At 33.7% G+C, this 26968-nt stretch overlaps 1 protein-coding gene across 1 annotated transcript in view; it reads left to right on the forward strand.

The window, feature by feature from the left end:
* The first annotated feature begins 1538 nt into the window (after positions 1-1538).
* The window catches only part of LOC129914052 (endoribonuclease Dcr-1), a 29396-nt gene continuing 3966 nt past the window's right edge, over positions 1539-26968 (forward strand). Inside the window, exons 1-6 of the mRNA XM_055993093.1 lie at positions 1539-2305; positions 6604-6770; positions 20502-22219; positions 23438-23734; positions 23798-24037; positions 24091-25344. Of these exons, the coding sequence (XP_055849068.1) occupies positions 1680-2305; positions 6604-6770; positions 20502-22219; positions 23438-23734; positions 23798-24037; positions 24091-25344 (4302 nt within the window). The 5' untranslated portion in view covers positions 1539-1679. The remainder of the gene's footprint in view (positions 2306-6603; positions 6771-20501; positions 22220-23437; positions 23735-23797; positions 24038-24090; positions 25345-26968) is intronic.

Genomic DNA, 26968 nt, shown 5'->3' on the forward strand with positions numbered 1-26968 from the left:
TGCGGCTAAAATCGACTCATGTAAAGTCGGCATTAGTCTGCTCCATACGAAGAAGCAAGTTGCAAAAAATATCTTCAAATTTCCTTTTGATTTTCGTTTCGGTGCGTCGCACGCTTCTACATGTACAGCCATATTTATAAAAGAATTTTAAAGGTTGTTTAACGTTAAACAACCTCTAAATAGCTTTTAAGTACAAAATGTGTATTTATAAAGAATTTACACATTTAAGCAACGTTGCTTAACGATTGCTTAACTTAAACGCCATTCACCGCGTTTAGAGCTTGCTTAGAGCCATTTTAAGATTGATTTGACTACATATGAATTATTATTAAGACCGTGAGCTCAGTATCATGTTATTAATTTATCTAGAGTATGGGGTGAAGACTTTATTTTGGTTTGAAATGAAATTATTCCCTAAAAGGAGCTTGAATTTTAAATTCAAATCAAAATATTAAAGAATGTTAAAAAAAAATAAAATGGTTAGTACAAATGAAAAAAATCAATGCTGTCTGGCTTTGCTCTGTGCATTTTATTAAGGAATCCGACGAAAGCAAACTCATCGTCAGCGACCTAATCTTTTTTTTTTGCGCAGTCAAGGTTAAGAATTTTTGTTTACAAAAAAAAATACCCTCAAGTTGTCAAAAACCACGTGATGTTTCTAAAATGTAATAGTATTTTGTACTAGACTAGTCAAAATTCCCCTTCATTTTTTGACACAACTATCGTTTAGTTAATCATCTGTGGAAATTCGATTATAAATACAAATTTAAGCAACGTTGCTTAAAGGCGAATTAAATATTTAAGCAAGCTTAACTAAACAACTTTTGAGAACCAGTTTAAGCTAATCTAATAAATACCGCTGGTAGTATTTTTTATAAGACGCAAATCTGACAGCTATTTTTTTTAAACTTATTATTATATATTTTTCTTCGAAAATAAGCAGAAAAATGTACAAAAAATAACTTTAGCGGGCTCTATGTGCAACGTAAACATTTAAATAAATTAAAAAAAGTTACTTACACCCAAATAAATATACATCCGACGAAGAGAACACTACAACCAATATGAAATCAAATAAAGCAAAAAAGCAAAAAAAAAGAACAAGATGAAAGAGAAACGTCAAAATAAAGCCTTAACTACATTCACCACTTTTTGCAAAAGTACAAAAGTGAAAAGATTTTTTTTCTCGCTAGCGAAATTATTTTGTAAAAAAGAGGATCAACATTCCACGTTTAATTACACCTAATACGTTTAATTAAACCTAATTGACTCGTGAATTGGACGTTAATTGTTTGCATTTGAGTTTTATTTGCTTGTTTTTGCTGTTAATTTTATCATCGCAAATTTTATGATAATTGTCCGTCGGAAGAATAAAAAGCGATCCCAATGTGAATCCGCAGTTTTACTGAATCATTTCATTTTTTTTTTTTTTTTTTTCAAACAACACAATTTGAACACATCCCAAGTTGACATTTTGGCTGTCATTCAAACGTCACTTGATTTTTCTTGATAAAATTTTTTTGTGTAAGCACAAGCACAAATCACACACAAAAGCCTAATCGCTTCCTTATTTTTTTCATTTTTAATCAAATAAATACTTCCAAGAAGTTATGTGTTTTTATAATTTAAACTAATTATAACTAAACCTAATTGTAAAAATATATACAAATAACTCTACAATGGCATTCCATTGGTGTGATAATGTCCACACAACATCTTTTACTCCTCGCGACTATCAAGTCGAACTGCTCGCGTCGGCGTCCGAACAAAACACTATGCTCTGCCTAGGACACAAATCTTCCAAAGAATTCATTGCCCTAAAACTTTTACAAGAAAAGGCCCGTGAACTTCGCCAAAATCGTTCAAAAGTTAGCCTCTACCTAAGCCGGCTATCCGGCGAATCGGCCTACAATTTGATTTATCATTTGACCGATCTAAAAGTTTACAATGAGGCAAAGCAAAACGACGACAGTGACAATGCAATTGTGAAATACGGGGAAGCCCAAGTTTTGATTCTGAAACCAAAGACGTGTTTGCGAGGATTGAAAAATGGTGACATAAACATGGAGAATGTAAATCTGATCGTTTTGGAAGACTGCCATGAAATCAAGGAGCAAAGTGATATGTTTTTAATTTTTAGAGATTTTTATAGTAAACTCGAATCGAAGCCGAAGGTACTTGCTTTGGCTGGTCCTTTGCACAGTGCTGGATGTGCTCCCGAAGATCTTAATGCAATGCTTGAGATTCTCGAGAAGAAGGTTTATTGCAAGGCGGAAACAGCAAGTGATATTGTAACAGTTTTAAGGTAAAGCTTTCAGTATTGGAAATGACTGAGAGTAGAAGGGCATACACTGCCGGTCAAAAGAATAGGTTCACCCTATAAACGATAAAGATTTGAATTTTTGCGCCTACAAAAACCTACATAATTTAATGATATCCCTTTTTCTGACTTATTTATTAAAAAAAAGCTGGCTCGAAACTATTAAAATAAAAAAATAATACAATTTATTGCAATGTTCCCAAAAAAGACCATTTTTCATCGGTCAATAGAATAGGTTCACTTGTCTTATTTGGGAAAATGATATGAAGACGACTAAATTGTTAATTATAGCACTAAATTGTCAATTATAGCACATTGGATTCATATAATTTATTTTTTCCCTTGCCACCAGAGTCCAATGAGTCATATATGATACATATTTTCATAAAATAGAATTTACTGTCCCCATACAAACTCCTTCAAAATCATTTCTACGTCCAGTACTTTTTTTCAAAAATAAGCATTACTATTTACAAATAATGCAGTTAGAATTGGTTTCTTACCTGAGTAATTGGTAAATATTGTTTAAAAAAGGGTTTAGTTTTATGCTCCTATATGATTCATGGACGTATGATATTTGATTTTCATCGCCACAAGTCCAATGAATCATATAGGAGCATAAAACTAAACCCTTTTTTTTAACAATATTTACCAATTACTCAGGTAAGAAACCAATTCTAATTACATTATTTAAAAATAGTAATGCTTATTTTTGTAATGAAAATGTGAAAAACTGACATTGGTACCGTATAGGCTAAAAAAGTTATAACTTATAAGGGTCAAATGGTCACGGAAATCAGTTTTTCACAAATATCTCGCGACCTATTTCTCGGAGGTCATCAGAGGGCATGGTTCGTCGTAAAACTATATACAATATAATTTTCTCTCTAAAATCAACCGTTTCGAGTGTAGAGCGCAGAGAAGATGAACTAAATTGCACTTACATACGAAAACACACATCTTTTTGGTTTATGTTGCTCAATTTTTGAGGTTCTTATAGAAGCTGCTTATATTTTTTTTGGTCTCATTTACTTATGATTATTATTTTTATACGGATTCTCTAAAAAAAGTGCAAAAATGTACACATTGAGATAAAAAGTAATAAACAAAATAGAAAAAAAAAATTGTTTGGAAATTTTGTATGTTTCCCTTACTTCTTACCCCTTACAACAGCCTTGGGGAGTAAAAAATAAAGATTAAAAGCACGTTCAGTATTTATCGCTTATAAGAAACACGCTTATAAGAAAACCTCGCTTAAAAGAAACTCGAACAAAATCACCGTGTACTTTACCATATATTTTAATGTTGAATTATATGTTTATAAGAAACACGTTTATAAGAAAAACACTGATAAAAGAAACATTTTTCAAACCACGGACTTTCTTGCACACACATAAAGTTGGTTGGATTTAAGAAACTTTCAAAAAAATTACGAAACTAAAAAAACATGAGCCCTAAAGAAAAATTCAAAGCAACCTGTGCAAATGTCATTTGAGTTTGACATTATTTGAAGAGAATTTCAGTTCAGTGGTTAATTTGTTATTTGTTGTGTTTGTGTTCTTTATATCCCTGCTGTGTTTACCTTTGCTAAAAATGTTGCTCAGCAAAGTACTTTTTAGTGCATCTGAATCCATTCAAAGACATTTTTTTCTATTGAAGAAATGGAGTTGAATACAAGCAGAACAACTTAGCAGTAGATACTTCAGGCGAAAGGAACACAGCTAATATTTCACTTAAAACTAAATTGATACATAATCCTTGAATAAATTAAATCGGGAAAAAATAGAAAAGAAATCTGTGAAAAATATAAAATAGCTACATAATTATGTAGTTATATAATTGGATTAAATATTTAGGCGAAGATAAGTTTGTAATACTACTGGGTCATGGTATAAAAAGAGACGGTATGATCATTAGAACAAACTCTGTATCGAGAACTGTCAAAACTTAAAAATGGCTACTTAAGGTTTTGACAGCTGCCTATTGAAATTGTTGTTGTTATCAAATTTGTCTTGGAAATTATTTGTTGCTTTTGACTTTACCAAGTATAAAACGTCAAAACCTTATTACCCCATTTTGTAAGATGGCGGCTCTAATGATCATACCTTGTCTTTTTATACCATGCTACTGGGTAGTAGATGTGTATAGGAAACTTGTTTCTTATATCCGTATAAGAAACTTGTTTCTTATATCCGTTCTAAGAATATAAGAAACACTCGGTTATAAGAAACAAATATTGTGCAATTTTTGAGTTTCTTATAAGCGTTATGTACTGTATTAGTTGTTTGGCTCTCTAATTAAAAAAGTATTCATTCTAAAAGGAAAATTGTGAATTTAAAAAAGAAAGATAATATAATTTAATGTCAAAAACGTCCTTGCCAATTTTCTGTAAGATGTCGTTTTCGAGGTATTGATCAAAACGTATTTTTCAAAAAGGATGGCGTGTGGAAAGCCGTACAAGACAAAACACATTATCAAGCCTCTTTTAATTACCCTGCATTCAAATTTTGATGTCTCTACAATTTTGACTAGATGTGTTTTTTCAGTCGCTGTACTATTAATGGTGTTTTAATTTTCTTATTATGTACCTACCCATACCACCCATATGAAATAACTTTTTTTGCTCAAACATTTTTCCATTTTTTTTTGCAGTTTGGGAAAGTATTTCTTCTTTTCCTACACATTCATGAATAAATTATGTTCTATAGCCATATTTTCATATAGCAAACACGTTTTTAAAAACACGTCTTTATGAATCATATATGACTCGTGGACTCAAGAAACACGATACAGAAAATATTCTATGAGTCAAATAGGACTCATTGGACGTGGAGTGATGAATCCTTCAAATAAACAAAATAATATTGAACGTAGAGAGGTTTTTTAATCAGATTTTATGGGGACAGTGAAGTTGATTTTAGTAAAATATGTATATGAGTCATATATGATACATGGGACTTTGTAGGCTTTTGACAAAACATATATTTTGAGTCATATGGGACTCATTGGACAGTTAAGTTGCTAAAATAGGTTCTTTCGATAAAATGGATTTTATTTAACTGAATTTATATTGAAAAAAATTCTTTTAATTAACAACTACATATTTCAAAAACTCCATTAATTTTCGGGTAGTAAAACTTTTTAATTTAATTAAGTTTACTTTCTTAAGGCTTCTTCTATTAGATTTTTTTATTACATTTTATTCGAAAATTATTATCTACACTCATAGAATTCACGAACAAGATATTTCCAACAAGTTAAAGGTCCGAAGATTAGAAAGACTTACAAAAGTGCGAGACTTTACCAGTTTTTCCTCAGTAAAACTTTTATAACTCTTTATTCTGTGGAAAAGTCTACCTAAAGGGTCAAAATAAATCACTAAACTCTGAAAAAGTCATTTTGAGAGTGAGCTTGCATGAATTTGCAGTCTTATCAAAATATGGAATATTGACTATAACCATAACTTCGACCTAATGGCTATTATGTCGCTGCAAAAGCAGTTCGCCCCTTCCTAAATCAAATAAGAAATGATTTCAACCTTCCAGAATACACAAATTCAACCTATTTTCAATTCATTGGGGGTTTTAACAGAGTTTCCTATTGGATTTGGGATTTGCATGCGTTCTAGGTTTGGGACATTTCTCATCAATCTTTCTGCAGTTCAAAGACTAAGAGTTCTTGCAGGGGGAAGATTTAATTTACGATTTTAATACGGAAGAATCGAATACCAACCAAAGGATAGTGCGCTTTTCTTTTCATTTTTAGGCTCATATACACCTTAATTTTGTTCGGTCTACAACTTGATTTTTATTTTTTCTTCGAAACTAAGGCATCTGGTTCTGGACTGTCTCATTTCCCCTTAAAGCATGTTTAAATAAACCTCACTTTCCTCCACCTAAAAACCCGCCCACTAATCAAGTTTTTTTTGAACCCAAACACACTTTAAAGTGGGTGAACCTATTCTATTAACCGATCAAAATCAGCCTTTTTTTAGAAACATTCCAAAACAGGATATACATTTACCGTTACAATAGTTTTTCAACCACCTTTTTCTGATTTTTAGTTTGGAAAAAAGACATGCTTTGCAACTGCATTCTCGAAAAGGTTATTGAAAAGTTTTTTTAAGAGAAACAAGTTTTTCCTTGCCGTTTACAAGGTGAACCTATCCTATTGACCGACAGTGTATTACGTAGTTTTATGATTACACACCAACTCTTAGTTTCTCTGGCTTATTTTGAATGCTTATTATGAATCACATTTCTTAAATGAATACTTTATTATAGGTACTGCACAAAACCCACTGAATTTATTGTTCAATGTGATCCACCTCAGAAGGATAAGCTCACAATGATCCTAGAAGATATAATCTGTACTCGGAAAGCATTCTTGAAAGACCACAGATACGATCCATCGGAGATTTACAGCGATGAATTTCTGGAAGAATTAAAAGGTACATTTTCTTCATTAAAAAAAATGTAAGTTGTCTTAAAACTGACAGGAAATTTCTTGTGCGAGAGGTTACCGATTCATATTACAATAAAACCCGGATAAGTGCCTCTACATTTTTTTTTAGAACAAAAATTCTAAGGACTTTCTCATTTTAAACTCATCTTCTAAGTATCTATAGCGTTTACCCGCTATTTTAAATACTTATAATTAAATTTACCCTTCAAGCAAACGAGTCCGACCTCGGTCCGAATCCGCTCCGCCTCAGGCGGAACTGAGTCCGACTTCGACTACGAAACGGGTCCGAAAGCGGCTCGAATTAGTATGTAAATTATAATCACCGCGGAGCCGATTTTTTATGTATTGGTTTTTTCACCACGATTTCTCCTTCGACTTTGTGTTCATACACAAAAAGTTGCAAGTGTGTGAGTGCAACCCCGTCGGTCGGAGTGTCTTTTCTGAACTCAGCTTTTAGGGTACTTGAACAATTTTTTTGAAGTACACATTTGAATCCAGTTGCAAAAATAAGAAAAACTTCGTCAGCTTTAGCGCTTCATTATGTTTCCTGCTTTAAAATTCAGTTGATTGGTAAGTGTCTATGAGCACTTAAGCCGGTTTTTATAAGTACCTTATCCGTTTAAGTTCTTATTAAAAGGTGAGGCACTTATCCGGGTTTTACTATAATACATAATAAAAGCAGGTCAATTTATCACAATAACAAACATGTATCGGAATGTTACGGCGTTGTTTCGGAAGTGCAAAAACAATACACTTTTAAATGATAAAGGATCTTCTTTGTAAAAATAATATCATTATTTTCTATAACAATTTTTATTTACTTTTATTTAAACAAGTCGCTTAATGAACACTTTTGTAGAGTTACTGGACATTAAAAAAATATCTTAATTTAAATTGGATTTTAAATTGGTATGGTTATGTTATACTTAATACATATCGTCGGCTTAAAGCAAAATTGTTCTAAATCCAATTTTTACCGAAAACGAGATAATGATGCAGTTTTACTAATTTGATGGTGCTTTTTACGAATTTGATAAGTTTTTTTGTCTAAAAAAACTCTTTTCAGCAGATAATATAATTAAATGGGACATAGAACAATAAACACAGGCAAGTAGCCTTCTGAAAATGAGACCCGAGTATTTTTGATTGTTTAAAATCCCAACATATTTTGTTCTAAGTCCACTTTTTATTTAAGGGAAGTGCGTACTTGTATAGAAATCGTTATATGTCCAATTTTGGGTTTTTAGTTCTTAAAAATATTTAAAAATAGTATGCACCTACTAATGAGGTAAATTTGTATGGTTTATTCAAAAGAAAAGAACAAACTTTATAAAAAAAATAACTTGAATGGCGGACGAGCAGAAAAATGTCGCTTCACACCAATTTGAAACTTAAAAATCGTCCCCTGTAAAATTAGCTTTTTGTGACTTAGAACAATTTTTGCTTTACGCCGACGATATGTGCTTTAGGACAGACCCATTAAAAGGTTGTACGTAACCAGAGTAACCAGAATTACCCATTACTAGGGGTATGTAAATGCGTAATATTTTTGGAGGCATTGAAAGAATGAATGTGGGGTAGTTGCACTGCGACCTAAAAGGTCTTACAGCACGGTCTCCACATTGATACATACCTTTCATGTATTTTATTTTTTGGAGTATTTCAAGCGATCGACAGTAGATCTTTAACTACTACCTGCTGCTGGCATTACTATCTTTGTGGTTGGTGTATCAGTACTTCGCGTTTTGCGTTTTTGCTTTTTTTAATTTATCAGAAAAATATATACATCTAACCTAATGTATAAAAGCTCAATAAGCCCAAAAAATCAAATTGGATCTTTTCTAGGAGCTCTAATTTTTGAGATATTTTATTTTTTCACATTTAATTTCATACTAATATATTTATTTATTAGACTGATTCAAAAAAAAATTTTTCTTTTTTTGTTCAAAGCATTGTTGAAAATATTGTTGGAAATGACGATAAAAAAAATACTGTAAAAGTTTCAGCCCTTAATGTTAACATTTAGTACCGCCGCATCGCAAATTTCTATTTCCCATACGATTTGTATGGGAAAAATTGTGTATTTGTGTTTAGATTTTTTATCTTTATAATGGTTCATCAAAAAGGCTAGATTTAATCATTTTCTAGTATAAAATTGAACGCTCTATAAAACTGCATGTATAAAAGTTAAAAAAAACGGACGCGAAAAATTAATTAAAATAATTTTTAGTTGAAAAAATGAATAATTCAAATTTATTGAAGAAATCTAATATGATAGTATTAGGGGTTTGAGAGTTATATAAAAGGATCTGTGAAACCAAAACACAACATAGAATACAAATATTCGAAAATTTTGCCAAATTTTTTGAAAAACCTAATAATTTCGTCAAAAAATCGGAAAAAAATGAGAAAAAATTACTTTTTATATTTTAAAGTTGAATAACTTCGAAACGCGGGGGTAAATCAAAAAAACTATTAAGAGCTTTTTTGTAGAGCGGACAATTTTATAAAATAAAATGATTTTGTCAAGCCTTTTGGATGAACCATTAAAAAGATAAACAATTCTAAACACAAATACACAATCTTTCCCATACAAATCGTATGGGAATTAGTTTGCGATGCGGCGGTACTAAATGTTAACATTAAGGGCTGAAACTTTTACGGCCAATTTCTTCACATTAGTCCTAAGCCAGCCTAGTACCCGGTCTAGCTAGACCAGGTCCTAGCTCTGATACTCGGTCCTAACAAAAAGTTGGTACCTGAGCATTTCTTCACATTTATAGGACCTGATCTAAGTTCACAACGCGGTCCTAAGAAATAATTCGTATAAAACTGGTATAACTGTCATTTTGACAACATTTTGATGCTTGAAATATTTTATTTTGATATTTCAGCAAATTTTACAAAATATTAACAGACAAAAAACAGTCCATTTTTAATGAAATAACCATTAAAATTATTTAAAAAATATTGTGATGATTGGAGAACAAGAACTGTTAAGTAAACATTTTTAGTATCATTTTAAGTAACCATATGACCAATAGTATTATCACATTGCATTGTTGCTGACACGATGGGAAATGATTTCTTACCAGTTCCCACTGAGTGTTCTTTTTAAGTATAATTATGTATTTTTTTGTATTCTATCACCCATTTTTACCTTTCCTACCATATCATATTTCCACCCAACTCCTACTTCTGCGTGAGACCAGACGAAATAAGATCATTTAATAAAAGTTCAATGTTTAGTCTCACGCGCTGAGTGTTCATTATGCTGACTTGTCATTTTTGGCAAAGTACCTTTAAATGATCGGCATAATGGGCACTCGCTGTCCAACCACTTTCAAGTGAACATCAAATAAAATTTGTAATCAATAATAATAAAAAAAGGTGTTTGTATTTTCAAGGTTCTAAAGTTTAAAGAACATTTGGCGACCGTGACAGGACCTACTAAAAGAGTTTAGTGGCCTGTAAATTAATAAAACAAAACAAAATAAAAGAAAACAGTGTTGTGAAGTGAGTCGTTATTAAGAAGACTAAAAAAGAAAAAAAAAAAAAAAAAGAAAAGAAGTTCCTTTCAATTACTAACAATTCAATATAAAAAATAATTAAAATGGTGGCTACAATTGAAGAACTTACCAATCAGCAAGAAGCTGTAGGAAAAGAAATCTGTACACTTGCTCGCAATTACGGAAAGGATGGTCCAGGAAGGAAAACCCTGGATTATTTAAATGCGCGGTGGACAAGATTAAATGAATTATGGGAAGTATTCGACAATGTTGATAGCGAGATAAGAGACAATTATCCGCAGGTAACTGAACACGAATACTTCACTAAAGGTTTTTACGATGGGGTAAAAAAAATTCATGATCAAATGAAAGATGACATCATCAAGCGGTTTGCAGTAGCGGAAGAAGAAAAATCTGATGGGGCTATAGAGGAGACCGCAGCAGTCCATCCTCAGCCGGAGCAGCTAAAAGAAGCCCTCTTAGGACCAGCAGCCGTTAAGCCCCCAGCAGGGCATTCAGAGGGAGTTACCGCAGCAATTTCCAAATTTAACATACCACCAGGGCTGACAATAAAGCCCACTTTAATAGATGACACCAGTGTAAAGGTCAACAGGATGACTACGGATAGCAAATTCCGATTACTCTGCAAAATATTTCAAGGAGGTCTTAATAAATGCCCATTGAAATTGCGGGAAACTTTACCGCAAGAATTTAACCAAAAAACAAAAACCCTAATGACCAATTGGGATGAAATAACAACAACATATAGACGACTTGGAGGCGATGCAGCTGTAGAAGATATACAGCTTTACTTTGAGCTCCAGGATGAATTAGATTTGAGGATCACCTGGCTACCAACTAATACATTGCCAGCTGAAACAGTTCAAATGAATCAAGGACGAGCAACAACAATCAAGCTTCCAAAAATTGAGATACCCAAATTCGATGGAAGCTATCTTAATTGGCCGCAGTTCTTCGATCTATACAAACAAATGGTGCACAACCAACCAATTGCACCGGCTCAAAAATTATACTTTTTAAAGACAAATCTTACTGGAGATGCCCAAAACCTCATTCAACATTTCCATGCCACTGATGACAATTATGAATTGGCTTGGAACACTCTAGTTGACAGGTTCAACAACAAGCGGTTGCTGTTATCCGCTCAGTTAAGCCGATTGTTCCAATCAAATACCATCGTAGACACTGTCAGAAGTCTCAAGAGGCTGCATGATACAACAAAGGAAGTCATTCAAGCCATCAACAATCTCGGCTATGACACCAGTGGATGGGACCCATTAGTTGTACATCTATTGCTGGAAAAAATGGACAAAGACACCCGAATGCTTTTCGAGGAATCCCTACAAGCACCAAGAATAACACCAACTCTAACCCAATTACTGGAATTTGTCGAATGCAGGTTCCAAGCCCTGGAGACGGTGAAATCAGATGAAAGGAAGAAAGCGGTAACCACCGCATCTGAAAATAGGGAAGTTTCAAATTGTCCATATTGTAAAACTAATAATCATAAGATCTTTAATTGTAAAAAATTTATTAATCTTTCAGTTGAGGATCGCAATCAGCAGGTGCGGAAGCTTCAACTTTGCACCAACTGTTTGCAAGGACATCGTTTCCCATCGTGTCAACAGCAACGTAGATGCAAGGTTTGCAACGGGAAACACAACACTCTACTACACTATCCAAATAAAAAAGATGTCAACGTAAAAAACCCAGCATCCGGTAAGTGTGATAATATTATTGGTCGGGTGGGTGAGTTTCCTTCAGGGTCCCATAATAACAATTCTCTAGGGGTCGTATTAAAGGGTCGCGAGGTATATCTCGCCACGGCGATTGTGAACGTCGTGAGTTCAAAAGGAACGCGTATTCCTTGTCGTGCTATGTTAGACTCGGGATCTCAATTACATTTTATTACAACATCCCTAGCCCAGCAGTTAGGGAGCATAAAGCGAAGAAAGGACATTCCGATTAGCGGAATTGGAGGCAGGGAAAGTCAGGCCAATTTCGTAATAAATGTTCATTTAGAATCCAGAACTTCATCATATAAAAGAACTATTGAGACCAGTATAATGCCAAAAATAAGTGATTATATGGCAACTGCATCTCTGGATAGGCAAACTTTGCAATTGCCCTCCAATATTCTTCTTGCTGACCCTAACACAATTAGTTCCAACCGCATAGACTTGTTAATTGGAGCAGAGTTATTCTTTGAGCTTCTTTTGCCGGGAGAATTTAAAATCTCAAACAATCTTCCTCTATTGCGGAATACTAGATTAGGATGGGTTTTAGCAGGAAGCGCTGTAGATTCTTCCCAAAATTCTCATTGTCATTCAGTGTCAAAACCTAGTCTGAGAACACTAGATAAAATGGTCCGATCACTGTGGGAAAGTGAAAATTTTGAAGTTGAATCGAAGGTCTACAGCGAAGAAGAATTTAAATGTGAAAAACATTTTAATGATAACGTGGAAACAACACGCCAGGGTCAGTACATAGTACGACTTCCTTTTAAGAAAGACCCAAACCAAACATTAGGAGGTTCAAAAGAAAGTTACACAAACTTCATGGAGGAATATGAGCGTCTAGGTCATATGACTGCAATTCAAGAGCTTGACATACCAAAGTCAAATTATTTTCTTCCACACCATTGTGTAATTAAACCCGAGAGCTCATCAACAAAGCTCAGGGTGGTTTTCGATGCTTCTGCAAAGACGACATCTGGGTATTCACTTAATGACACCCTCATGGTTGGTCCAACAGTCCAATCAGATTTATTTTCAGTTATAGCCAATTTCAGATTACATAAATATGTATTCACTGGCGATATTAGCAAAATGTATCGTCAAATACTCATTCATCCAAAGGATAGAGCATATCAGCACATTTTATGGAGGCCAGATCCTAAGAGCACATTAAGAACATACCAGCTCAACACAGTTACGTATGGAATGGCGTCTGCCTCTTATTTATCTACAAGATGTTTGGTCAAATTAGCAGATGATTTTCAACATATATATCCTAATGCATCAAAAATTATTACAAAAAATATCTATGTGGATGACTGCCTAACAGGAGCAGATTCTCTTGAGGAAGCCAAGTTGCTTCTCAATGAAACAATAAAATTATTAAGTCAAGGAAATTTTAATTTAACCAAATTTTGTTCAAATGATCCACGCATTCTAGAAAATATTCCAATGCAAGATCGAGAAAGAATGTTAACAATCTATCAGTCGGAGGTCATTAAAACCCTTGGTTTGGTTTGGGACCCAATTGAAGACACATTCAAATTTTGCTACAAGTACAATGCACCCAATGATTTAAAGATTACCAAACGCCGCGTTCTTGCCGACTTGGGAAAATTCTTCGATCCCTTGGGATTGATAGGCCCAGCCATATTACTAGGAAAAATATTTTTACAAGAACTTTGGAAATCTAAGATATTGTGGGATGAGAATCTGCCTCAAGAACAGGCTTATAAGTGGGTAAACTATTTATCAGAATTTTCTTCTTTGTGTGAAATTAATATCCCACGCCTTATCTTAATAGACTCAGCTACGAAATTAGAAGTGCATGCATTTTCCGATAGTAGTGAAAGCGCATATGGCGCATGCATTTACTTAAAATCTATTGATAATGAAGGGAAAGTTTTTGTTCAATTGTTATGTTCAAAATCTCGTGTCGTTCCCTTAAAGGCGACAACTATAGCTCGGTTAGAGCTTCAGGCGGCTGTCCTAATGGTGGAATTAGTGCAAAAAATCCTTCCAATAATCAGTAGGACGATCACATCAGTCAGTTATTACACCGACTCTACAACGGTTTTAACATGGGTAAAGGCACCTTCCTATACTTGGGAGACATATATAGCAAATCGTGTAGCAAAAATCCAATCTAAATCAGATTTGAATCATTGGAATTATGTAAAGGGAGTATTAAATCCAGCAGATCTTATATCGCGTGGGTTAGGAATGCCCAATCTTGTAAGATCAACCATTTGGTTCAATGGCCCTGAGTTTTTAAGACAAACTTCAAGTATACAAATGGAGTATTCGATTCCAGAAGAAATCTCTGGGCATCGAAGGCCAAAGACAGTGCTAAATATGTCAATCCAAAATGATATAATAAATTCAATCAACCATAAAAACTCGTTTTTTACACTGCAGAAAATTTTTGCACATTGCTATAGATTCATGATGAATTTTAATATTCGCTGCAAAGGAAACAGAAGAACTGGTTCTTTAACCGCGGAAGAAATCCAGAAAGGAACGCATTTGTTATGGAGGATTGTTCAATTAAGTGTTTTTCCCGAAGAGTATAAGGCACTTCAGGCAGGGAAACCTCTCCGCAATACCTCTAGCATAATTTCGTTAAGCCCATATTTTGATAAAACAACAATGTTAATACATGTGGGTGGAAGACTTAAAAATGCTGAAATTCCTTCCCAAGCAAAAAATCAAATATTACTCCCAAAAAATAATATAGTTACCACATTACTCTTAGATCACTTACATAAAAAACATCTACACGTTTCCCATAGAACACTTGTATCTATCTCTCGGCAACAATTTTGGATTTTGAGTGTAGGAAGAGAAACACAAAAGGTACTTTCTAAATGCATCCAATGTTTCCGTGCGAAACCCAAATCCATAGATCAATTAATGGGTAATCTACCTAAGGAAAGAATCGTACCTTCTCGCCCATTCTATTATTCAGGGGTGGACTTTTGTGGGCCAATACGAACACATTATAATATTCGAGGGAAAACTCCAACAAAATCGTATCTTGCAGTATTTGTATGCTTTTCAACAAAAGCTATTCATATTGAAGTTGTATGCAACCTTACTACTGAATCATTTATTAACTGCTTGAAACGATTTATAGGAAGACGAGGTGTATGCCATACTATATTCTGTGACAATGCCACAAACTTTGTAGGGGCAAGAAACCAATTAAAAGATTTTCAAGATTTTCTTGATTCGTCTGAAACTCAATCATCGATTAATTCAAATTGTTTAAAAATGGGAATTAACTGGAAACACATTCCACCACGTTCTCCCCATTTCGGAGGCCTTTGGGAGGCCGCTGTTAAATCCGCAAAAACATTGTTGTTAAAATATTTAGGAGAAGCGTCTTTAACTTATGAAGAGCTTTCCACAGTTGTGATTCAAATTGAATCTATCTTGAATTCACGCCCACTTACACCTAACTCCTCAGATCCTAATGACATGCAGGCATTGACTCCCGGTCATTTTTTAATTGGTGCTCCGTTGACATCGCTTCCAGAACCTGACATAACTGATCATAACATCTCAAGATTAGACAAATTTCGTCAGATTCAGCATATTCAACAGCATTTTTGGCAAAGATGGTCAAATGAATACCTCCATCTTCTTCAACAGAAATTAAAGTGGAAGGTGGAATCCAAAAATCTAGAACCTGGAACAATGGTTGTTTTAAAAGATGCACACCAGCCTCCAATGAAATGGAAGCTCGGACGTGTAATCGAAGTTGTCAAGGGAACAGACGGATTAGTACGAGTGGCATATGTTAAGACTGAAACCGGCACATATCAACGAGCTGTTCAAAATCTTTGTCCCCTACCGATTGACCATAAAGAGCAGCAAAAGGATGCTGCACAAATCCCAATAAAAAAACAACCCCTGATGAGATTAAGAAGTGGGAGATACCTCCTTAACTCTTTAACATCATTATTATGCTTCATGTTGCTATTGTTTCCATTAGCTGCCTCTTCAGATACCGAACCAATAAGAATAACCCAATTTGACCATCCCACAGGGATTTATTTTGAAGATATAGGTAGTGCGAGCACCGTTAATAGTTTTTGGAACATTTATATATTTTATAATTTATCATCATATTGGCTAGAGCTAGGAGAAGTGAAAACTTATTTACAGAGAATGGATAATATTTGTTTAGATGAATTGAAAATTAATCCGTACTGTTTGCCTACAGTAACAGCTCTCAAACAAAGAGTTATAGCAATCGAATCAAACAATGACCTCATTCATAATTATCATACTTCTTACAATAAAAGGATAAGAATTGCTAGATCTCCTTTCGATTTTATAGGAAACGTGGCACATAGCTTATTTGGGGTATTGGATCAAGATGATGCTAAGGACATACAGCACCAAATCTCTTTGGTCAACCAAGATGAACAGCATCTCGTGCATCTCTTTAAAAAGCAGAGCTCAATCGCAGATTCAACCGTAAATCTGCTTAAACGAAATAATCTGCAACTCAGTCAGCAATATCAAGGTTTTAAAACCATGTTCGAAAAATCCTTAAACAGCATTGAAAAGCATCAAGAAATAATCGATGTCAGTCAGCGCTTTTCTGCATTAACTTCATATTTGATTTTGTCAATTTCAAACCTCGAAAGAGTGCAAGACACATTACTTGACGTTCTTCTTAGTCTTAATAATGTCAAAATGAATCCTCATTTTATTTCGCCGTCACAATTTACTAAACAGCTCCAAATTATTCGGAACAACATTCCATCCCATCTTAACATTCCGACAGCATCTGTATTAGATATTTTTAAGCTGTCATCTATTAAAGGACGAAGTCTTAATGACTCAATAGTATTTGAAATGATGATCCCTTTGGTTGATAACCAAGAATTTCAGTTTTTTAATTTAGTTCAGTTTCCTCTATTTCAAAATGATTCAAGTTTCATAATAGAATTATCATCCCCTTATTTAGCAGTCACTGCAACAAGAGATAGGTATTTTGAATTAACAGAAAATCAGCTATCATCATGCCACTTCCTCTCAACGAAAAATTTTGTCTGTAACCAACAACTACCAACAATGATTCATCGAGACAGCGGTATAAGTTGTGAAGTCTCGCTTCTGAATCATTTGAGTAGTGCTTTAAGTCACTGTTGTTTAACGAGATCCATCTCTCAAGATCGATGGGTAAGCCTAAGAAGTTCCAATACTTGGATATTTGCTCTTAAGGAGGCTGTAACTGGTTTATTGGTGTGTGAAGGAATAACAAAAAGTCTTACCCTAAGTGACAGTGGTTTTATAGAATTTTTGATACCATGTATTTTAAAACTTCCACACATAGTGATAAATGGTCGAGTCTTTAGCAATACCACCTTAAAAAACTCATTTGTTCCCTCTATTAAAATTTCTGAGTCAATTAAAGGTAAAATTCCGATGAAAAATATGAACATCATAACATCCCCGAGCAATGAGACTAATTTTAAAGAGATAGAAGATTTAAAAGGCAAAATTAGTGAAGTTGATAAAGACCTAGATAATGATACCTGGGTAAATTCTATAAATACGCACGATTACCATCATTATAGCATGAGCTTCATATTATTCCTTACAATGATTGGCTTCATTATTTTTTATTTTATTAAAAAAAGAAAACCCAAACCACTTCCTAGAAGAAGCGCTCCTCGTTTTGAAATAGACACACAATTTTAAATTTTTTTTTTTTTGAGGGATTAGATCCCTCAAAGGGGGGGAGTATGTTAAGTAAACATTTTTAGTATCATTTTAAGTAACCATATGACCAATAGTATTATCACATTGCATTGTTGCTGACACGATGGGAAATGATTTCTTACCAGTTCCCACTGAGTGTTCTTTTTAAGTATAATTATGTATTTTTTTGTATTCTATCACCCATTTTTACCTTTCCTACCATATCATATTTCCACCCAACTCCTACTTCTGCGTGAGACCAGACGAAATAAGATCATTTAATAAAAGTTCAATGTTTAGTCTCACGCGCTGAGTGTTCATTATGCTGACTTGTCATTTTTGGCAAAGTACCTTTAAATGATCGGCATAATGGGCACTCGCTGTCCAACCACTTTCAAGTGAACATCAAATAAAATTTGTAATCAATAATAATAAAAAAAGGTGTTTGTATTTTCAAGGTTCTAAAGTTTAAAGAACAAGAACAACAAGAAAAGAAGATAAATCCTATCAAGAACCTTCACAATCAAGAACGAAGAGAATGTCAAGATTTTGTTCACAAGTGCCGGCAAGCCTGATAGCTAGTTCACCAACGAATCGTAGCTAATTCAATAACCTGGGAAAGCCACAGATAAAGCAGTCACCGACCGAAAGAAAAACGATGTTAAAATAAGTAATTATTTAAAAGACAGTTTGCGTTGAGGATGTTCATAACTCAATAAAAATAAATTTTTTGAAAACTGAATATTTATTGTTTTGGTGCAGTTTTGTTTTATAGCAGTCATTGGGCAAATCTAATGAAGACAATTTTGATCATAGTCTGCAATACTAGCTGTGTTTTTTTTTTTGGCATTACTATCCTATCCTTAACAACATGCAGCTGCGGATATGAATAGAAGCTAAACCAAGCTGCGGATAGCTATGCCAAAAAAACGCCTACTATTTGTAAATAGAAGACATTTTGTGTTGGAATTTGGAAGACAGATGTCGGACGGCCATCACTGATACCACTGCCCGTAATAGTGCCGAAAGATGATATTTTGAGTTAAAATTGTATGCAGGTGACTTCATTTATACTTTCATAAACTGTGGTTTTCCTATTAGAAATGGATAATTTTCTGCAAAGCGAACGTTTTTATTTCATAATAATTTATTCAAAAACTGCATTGCTATTGCGATATATCTTTAAAAAAAAAAAAATTACAAAATGCCAAAATTAGAATAAAAATCAATAAATTCGAAAATTACACATTTCAAAACACACCAAAGTTCAAAAATGCTCATACAATTTTAAAATAAATGCAAAAACTCAATAAGATTTGAGTATTATCGTCGCTAGACTGTCGATTTTTAGGTTCTAACTTTTACGAAGTCCTAAGTAAAACTCGGTACCAATTTGACAGTACTAGGGCTTAGTACTTGTGTGAAGAAATCACTTGGTACCGATTTGAGTACTAACGATTGGTATAATAACCAGGTCCTAGCTAATTTTGAGGAGCTAGCTAGTACCGAGTCCTAAGTAGTACTCGGTCCTAAATTGACAGTTCTAGGGCTTAGTACTTGGGTGAAGAAATGAGTTGATACCGATTTGAGTACTAACTTTTGGACTAGGACCGGTACTAGCGCTAGGACTCTGTGAAGAAATCGGCCGTTACAGTATTTTTTGTTATCGTCATTTCCAACAATATTTTCAACAATGCTTTGAACAAAAAAAAAAAAAAATTTTTTTTGAATCAGTCTATTATTTATACTTTATGTACTTTATTTCGGTTTTGTAAGCCAAATAAAAAAAAAAAACTGATGGTATTTGAATTCAAAAGAACAGGGTTCTGCAGAGCAAAATACCAACCAAAGCTTTTTCAAAAAGAACAACACAAAGATCTGTTCTTTGAATAAATGTTTTTATTCTTGTTTGCATTATAGTATTTTTTTTTTAATGCTAACGATTTAAGGAAACGAAAAGAAGTGAAATTAGATCCCTATCGTTTTTTTTCTCATGAATAAATTATATTAGATGTCATCATAAATCGAAGTCGTGAAGTCATCGACTATAACCATATTCAATGCACACCACAAAATTTATAACAACAATCAAAAACGTAGTTTACCGCAGTTCATCATTTTTAATCCAAACAAATCATTATTTTGACTAATGTTTAGTCTTCCATTTATTGAAATTGATACGCAAATTAAATTAAATTGCTTACAACCACTCTAATGAAAAATCCCGAAAAATTTTTATTAAATAAAGGAGAATGCACAAAAACAATCAAGCAAAATTGTTGCCACAAATAAGACAAGCTTTTATGAAGCAATCTATCCGCAATGTACATTTAAAGTATGAATTTTAAGTTTGATTTTTTGAGAACAAATGTTTGTATTTGTTATCTACGGTTTATGCCCTTAAGCTTTTATGTTTGCTGGATTTTTGTTTCTCTATATTTTTGGACATCCTATTTTATTAAATTAAATAAACTCGAGTTTTCATGACGCTTTTTAAAGAAACGAAAATAGCAAACATCTTAAATGATGTTCCAGTTCGTAATACATGTTTGCAATATTCATATTTGAAAACGAAATTCAGAAACCAAAGGTTCTTTCATTTGTTGCATTCGTCATCGTGGTTTTAAACATAATTTTTTCTCTTTTATGAATTGCATCATAAAACCTAAATAATATTATTTTTACTTCATTGAATATCATCTTAAAGTTTATTAAACAAATACTTTTTTTCAGGCATCCCCGACCCAAAAATAGAACCCACACAATTCCTAGACATTTATTTGGAATCCCTACATGAAATGGGACCTTGGTGTGCAGATCGAGTAGCCATAAGTCTAATTCAACAAATAGAAAAACAAAAAATTAAAACCCCATACGAAAGGCATTACCTATTGCTTTGTATGGTCATAACAGCACTCCTCGAAATACACACTTTGTGTGAGCAGGCATTCCATGAGATTTCAACTGAAAGAGAAAGAGTTGAAAAGTATTCAAGTCCCAAAGTTCTTCGACTCCTAGAGGTACTGCGACTCTTCAAACCCGAAGAGATAGTCAGTGAAAACGAACAACTAGGCAACATTACAAAAGAAATCGACAAACTAAACTTCCATAAACTTAAACAAAACCTAGAAAACACATTTCACACAGTTGAAAATTTGAGTAAATCCATTTCGAAAGATATAATTGAAAATCTCGATCCGATTTTGAAACCAACCTATAACAGTTATCATTCGAATAATGCCGCCAACCACAGTGAAAATAATCTTAGAAATGGCCCGAATGGTCTTGTGAATTCGTTGAAAAATCGTAGAAATCAAAATACTAGGCATAAAAAGAGACCCTTTGCTCGAAGGCACAATCGAGATGCATTTGCCGATCCGGATGCTTTGTGTGGAATAATTTTCTGCAATAATAAATATACGGCTAAAGTTCTCTTCGATTTGCTTGCCGAAATGAGTCGCCATGACAGCCAACTTAAATTCTTGAAATGTCAATTTACAACTGACCGAGTAGCCGATCCGATAGCAGAACCTAAAGAAGCAGAGCTAGAGCATCGCCGCCAAGAAGATGTCTTAAAACGTTTTAGAATACACGACTGTAATCTTCTAATTGGCACTTCAGTGCTCGAAGAAGGAATCGATTTGCCAAAATGTAATCTAGTTGTTCGATGGAATCCCCCAAGTACATATCGCAGCTATGTACAATGCAAGGGTAGAGCTAGAGCCGCACAGGCATACCACGTCATATTAGTGGCACCCAATTTCGCACAGGAACGATTTAGCTACAGTTCCGATTTACTTACCGATACGTCTCATCGTATCATTTGCACAGAATCAGCAAAGAGCGCCGAAGATTATGTTATTAAAGAAGCACTTCTCCAAAGTGAAATTGTCGAAGATATATCCCAACCAAAACCAATCATCATTGAACATTCCTCAGGAGCATCTGTGAAAATTCTTAATCCCGAAGTAATAGCTCGCTCACTTGCCGCAAGTGTGGTTAAATTGCCAAAGAGCATTGTGGAAAGTAATCGTATATCGGAAATTTCCTATCAATCATCAACTGAAAATCAATCAACAACAGATCTATCAGAAACTTTAAATGCATCAATCGAATCCAACAATTCTTCCGATTCGAAATCGGAAAAAAAGAGACTCAGAAAAAAAGACTTGGAAAATTGTTATGAAGTTGTTCCAATAGCCGAATTAATAAGTCCTAACGTAAGCGTTGATGATGATGAATTGAAACCCATAACTAACGGCGATGATACAAAAGAAGAACACATAGACGTTTCGGTAAAACAAAACGAAGTAGAGGAGTATAAGTGTTCTATTGAAGAGATTGTCGAAGAAAAAAGTGTCATGACTCAAGGTGAGAGCGCAGTACAAGATATGGAAAATGCTACAAACGAAATGGTTGATCGTTTAGCTCAGTATCGTGAAATCGAGAAGGTAAGTTTTTTTGAAGTGAAAACTTCTTTAGTATCGTAGTGATTTGAAACAAGATGAAACGAAAACGCGACACGACTTCAACTTATTATAACTTTTTTGTTTTAATAGATAGATGAATGAAATTTGTACTGTAGATAGGTAATCAAATAAATTATAATTGTACAAAATTTCAATTAATGTCATATTCAAAATTCGGAGATAACGGTAAAAAGATGTTCTTTTCGAACACACGTTATATCTTTTGATCTAGTGCACATACAAATTTGGTTTAACTTTAATACACATGTTGATAACATAACCTTTTATTTGATATATCACACATAACGTTACGTGCTCTACAAGTTACACAATCTTAAATTGAAATAAATTTAAAAATACCTCAAAACACCTGTGGAGATCTGTTGGCGATGACCAGCTACCAGTGTAGGAAGTACCGTAATCTCAGTCTGGAAATTCGACATGGTTGACTTTAAAAATTCTAACTTCTCTTGTAGACATCTTTGAAATAAGATTTATACGTCATTATACAAGGTGAAACAATAAGCTTTCACATGGTATAAAATTTTTTATAGGTTGTCAAACAAAAAAATTGATTTAATAGCATGAGAACATAAAAATAAATGTTTTTTTTGCTTTTTGGATGAAATTTCATCGAGTTCAAAAAATTGTAGCTCTTTTTGTAGATGTCTCAGACACCTGACCGATATATATAGCTAAGACAATAAGCTTTCAGATGGTGTAAAAATTTGTATAGATTGTTATGGGAAAAAATGGATTTAATACTGTGAGAAGATAAAAATACGTGTTTTTTTCGCTTTTTTTGATGGAAATTGTTCGAGTTCAAAAAATTCTAGCTCTTTTTGTAGATGTCTCATAGATAATCGATGATATATTTTGAGCTAAGACAATAAGCTTTCAGAATATATAAAATTTATCTAGGTTGTCATATAAAAAACATGGATTTGAAGGTAATAGAATAAAAATAGGTAGATTTTTTCTATTTTGTTTTTGCAAGAAAAATGATTTTTTAAGGTTTCACTTCTACCACGTGTGAATTGCACACATGATTTTTTTTATTAAATTCATTAACTTGTATCAAGTCACTCAAACAAAGAATAATAAAGTGCTGTAACACTGAATAACGTCATCGTGACCCAAAAGTTTTTAATGCATTCTTAAATTCTTCTTAAATAACTCACAGAAAAAAACTCTTTGCAGATGTTACTTCAAAAATGTGCCAATACCGAACCAAGTGAAGAAGAACACCAAGAAGCTGATAAATTTACAAACTGCATAGAAGCCTACAAACCCTTACCCGAGCTGCTAACTGGTGCTGCAGTAGATCTATCAACGGCAATTGCTCTCATAAATAAATATTGTGCCAAATTGCCTAGCGATACATTCACCAAACTGACTCCATTATCGCGATGTGCAAAGACAAAGCGTTGCGGAAAAGATATGTATCAGTATACACTTCGTTTGCCAATAAATTCGCCTTTAAAATATGACATAGTGGTAAGTCAAGTTCAATAGAAAGAACCTTTTTCTTTCCATTTTATTTACTTATTTTCTTTGAAGGGATTACCGATGCCGACCAAAATCCTTGCAAGACGTATGGTAGCGCTTCAGGCATGTCGAGAGTTGCATATGTGTGGAGAACTGGACAATACCTTACAACCAATTGGGAAAGAAGGATTTAAAGCATTCGAGTCTGATTGGGAGGAGTTTGAATTGGAAAAAATTGACGAACAAATTGTTACAGATAATGCAGAACCACGACCTGGTACAACCAAACGTCGACAATATTATTACAAACGAGTAAGAGATATTTATTTACTTTGTTTTATTTAAAAATAAATTTAAATTCATAGATTGCATCGGAGTTTTCCAATTGTCGACCTACTGCTGGTGCTATATCCTATTTGTACTACATCAATCTAACCCTCCAGTGCCCAATTCCTGAGGAACAAAATACTCGCGGGCGAAAAATCTATCCACCAGAAGAAGCTTTGCAGGGCTTTGGTATACTAACATTGAAAAAAATCCCCAAAGTCAGTGCCTTTCCCATATTCACACGTTCCGGAGAGGTAAAAGTATCAATAGATCTCGCAAAGAAACGAATAGTCTTGAGTGAAGACCAAGTTGCTCGAATAAATACATTTGTTAACTACACATTCAGTAATGTTTTGAGGTTGCAAAAGTTCCTTATGCTCTTCGATGTTGATTCCACCGAAAATTGTGTCTTCATTGTTCCGACGATTAAAACTAAAAAAAGTGGAATCGTCATTGATTGGGATTTCCTAGAGGTCATAGCTAGAGATTGTAATATGATGCCACAAATTGTTCCCGACGAAGTGAGACAGAACAAAGAGTTTGATGCTAATAAATTCAAAGATGCCGTTGTAATGCCTTGGTATAGAAATCAAGATCAACCACAGTATTTTTATGTAGCGGAAATTTGTCCTCATTTAACACCACTTAGTTGTTTTCCTGGAGAAAACTACAACACCTTCAAGCATTACTACTTTGTAAAATATGGAATTACAATTCAAAATGCTAACCAACCTCTGCTCGATGTTGATCATACGAGTGCCAGACTTAATTTCCTTACCCCTCGATATGTCAATAGAAAAGGAGTAGCTTTGCCAACAAGCTCAGAAGAAACAAAACGCGCAAAAAGAGAAAACTTGGAACAAAAACAAATATTGGTGCCGGAACTTTGTACAATTCATCCATTTCCTGCTTCTCTATGGAGAACAGCTGTTTGTTTGCCATGTATTCTATATCGAGTTAATGGACTTTTGTTAGCCGATGAAATTCGTAAAAAAGTTTCATATGACATTGCATTGGGTTGCATGGAAATCGAAGATGAAAATTTCGAATGGCCAATTTTAGACTTTGGCTGGAGTTTAGCTGAAGTCTTGAAAAAGAATAAAGAGTCAAAGACTGAAAATTTAGATGAGCTTATATCTGAAACGAAACCCCCACCGCCAGTTGTGACTGAGGTTAGAAAAGAACCTGAAATCGTCAAGGAAGAAAAGAAGATTATTTTAGAGGAACCTGAAATTATTAAGGTGGAAAAGTCAGCCAATGAAATTGTTTTGGAAGGAGAGGAAAAACTTAAGGTATGTTTCGTATGTTTTTGTTTTTAAATTTTTGTTTCTTTATCTACTGTTCTTTCAAAAAAAAAAAAAATCTTGGAATCAACTCTGGAGGAAAAAATAATGACTTCTGGGAGCAGTAACTGATAGACAAGACCAATTATTATCTGTCGTGTCTAGAAAACTTTGTCAATTCCTCAAAAGATGTAGTTTAACAAAAAAAAAAAAAAAAACAAAGTAATATAGACTATAGCCTGAATTCTAACGCAGACATCCGGCATGACAGTCCATCGCACTAACCATTACACCAAAAAGTTACTAATATATGAGTGCATACTTAAGTTAATAATTTTAGTGCAGTTGATTTTTAAAAGAGAATAATAATTTATACACTTCTTATGTTATATCAAAATTCAGAAAATATTGAGTACAATGTACATTATTAAATCATAATTATTAAAAAGATACATACCTTTAGATTTTTGGATTAAAACTATATCTGTCCGTTTTTCTATTATAATTGCTATTCCCAATGGCATCGTGGCCAGCAGTATAGGGCGCTGGTTTTAAGCACCAGTCCGAAAGGGCGTGGATTCGAATTTCACCGCCGCTGCGCTGTGAAATTCGAATCCGAATGTTTATTTAGGTATAAAGATAAATCGGTCACTATGGCGTATGTGTGCCTTTTTTTTATTTGACAGAACTCATTTTTCTGCGCAAGGAAATTTTTGAGATTTGTTAAGGTGGGGACATTTTTTTACTCTCTCGTGAGCATTCTCTTCTACGAACAACAACATAACTTTTTAAAAAGTGTGGAACAGACTTAGACGTAAAATAACCAAATATAACTCTAAAATATATTCTCTCATTTTCCAATTTTTGTATAGGTATAAAGATAAATCGGTCACTATGGCGTATGTGTGCCTTTTTTTTATTTGACAGAACTCATATTTCTGCGCAAGGAAATTTTTGAGATTTGTTAAGGTGGGGACATTTTTTTACTCTCTCGTGCGCATTCTCTTCTACGAACAACAACATAACTTTTGAAAAAGTGTGGAACAGACTTAGACTAAAAATAACCAAATATAACTCTCAAATATATTCTCTCATTTTCCAATTTTTGTTGTTCCGAATTCTATATTCGAACACATTAACGCCAGTTCTCCCGGTTTCGAAATTTTCGCTGTTCTGAATTTCGTTTTCGTATATATTTTGTGGATTGAATAGATGTTTCGAAAAACGAGGGGATTTACAAGCTGAACTAAAGATAAAAGGACGGGTGGCAAAAGTCAAGTATCAATATACTTTTTAGGCCGTGTGTGAATTCGGTTTAATATTTAACCGAGGTTAAATTTTTGACACTATTGAGGTGAATAACAAAATGTTCAGGTGTTAAAAATTTAACCTTTACCTTTTGGCAGCGATTGTTCTAATGACACCTACTAATGTAGGTTAATGTTAAAGAGGACTTTAATCAAATCTGTTTGGTAGCTATGATTTGCACAAAAACCAGACTGAAGTGGTTATAGTAATTTGATATTTTTGATGCTAGAGTTTTCCCAAAGACCTTTGGCAGGCAGGTAAGAATAATTATAGGAAAATCAGAGCACGAACTAGGGTTTAACTTTTTGACTACAGGAATAAGTTT

Source organism: Episyrphus balteatus, chromosome 3 (genome assembly GCF_945859705.1).
Source record: "Episyrphus balteatus chromosome 3, idEpiBalt1.1, whole genome shotgun sequence".
In the NCBI taxonomy this organism is placed as follows: domain Eukaryota; kingdom Metazoa; phylum Arthropoda; class Insecta; order Diptera; family Syrphidae; genus Episyrphus; species Episyrphus balteatus.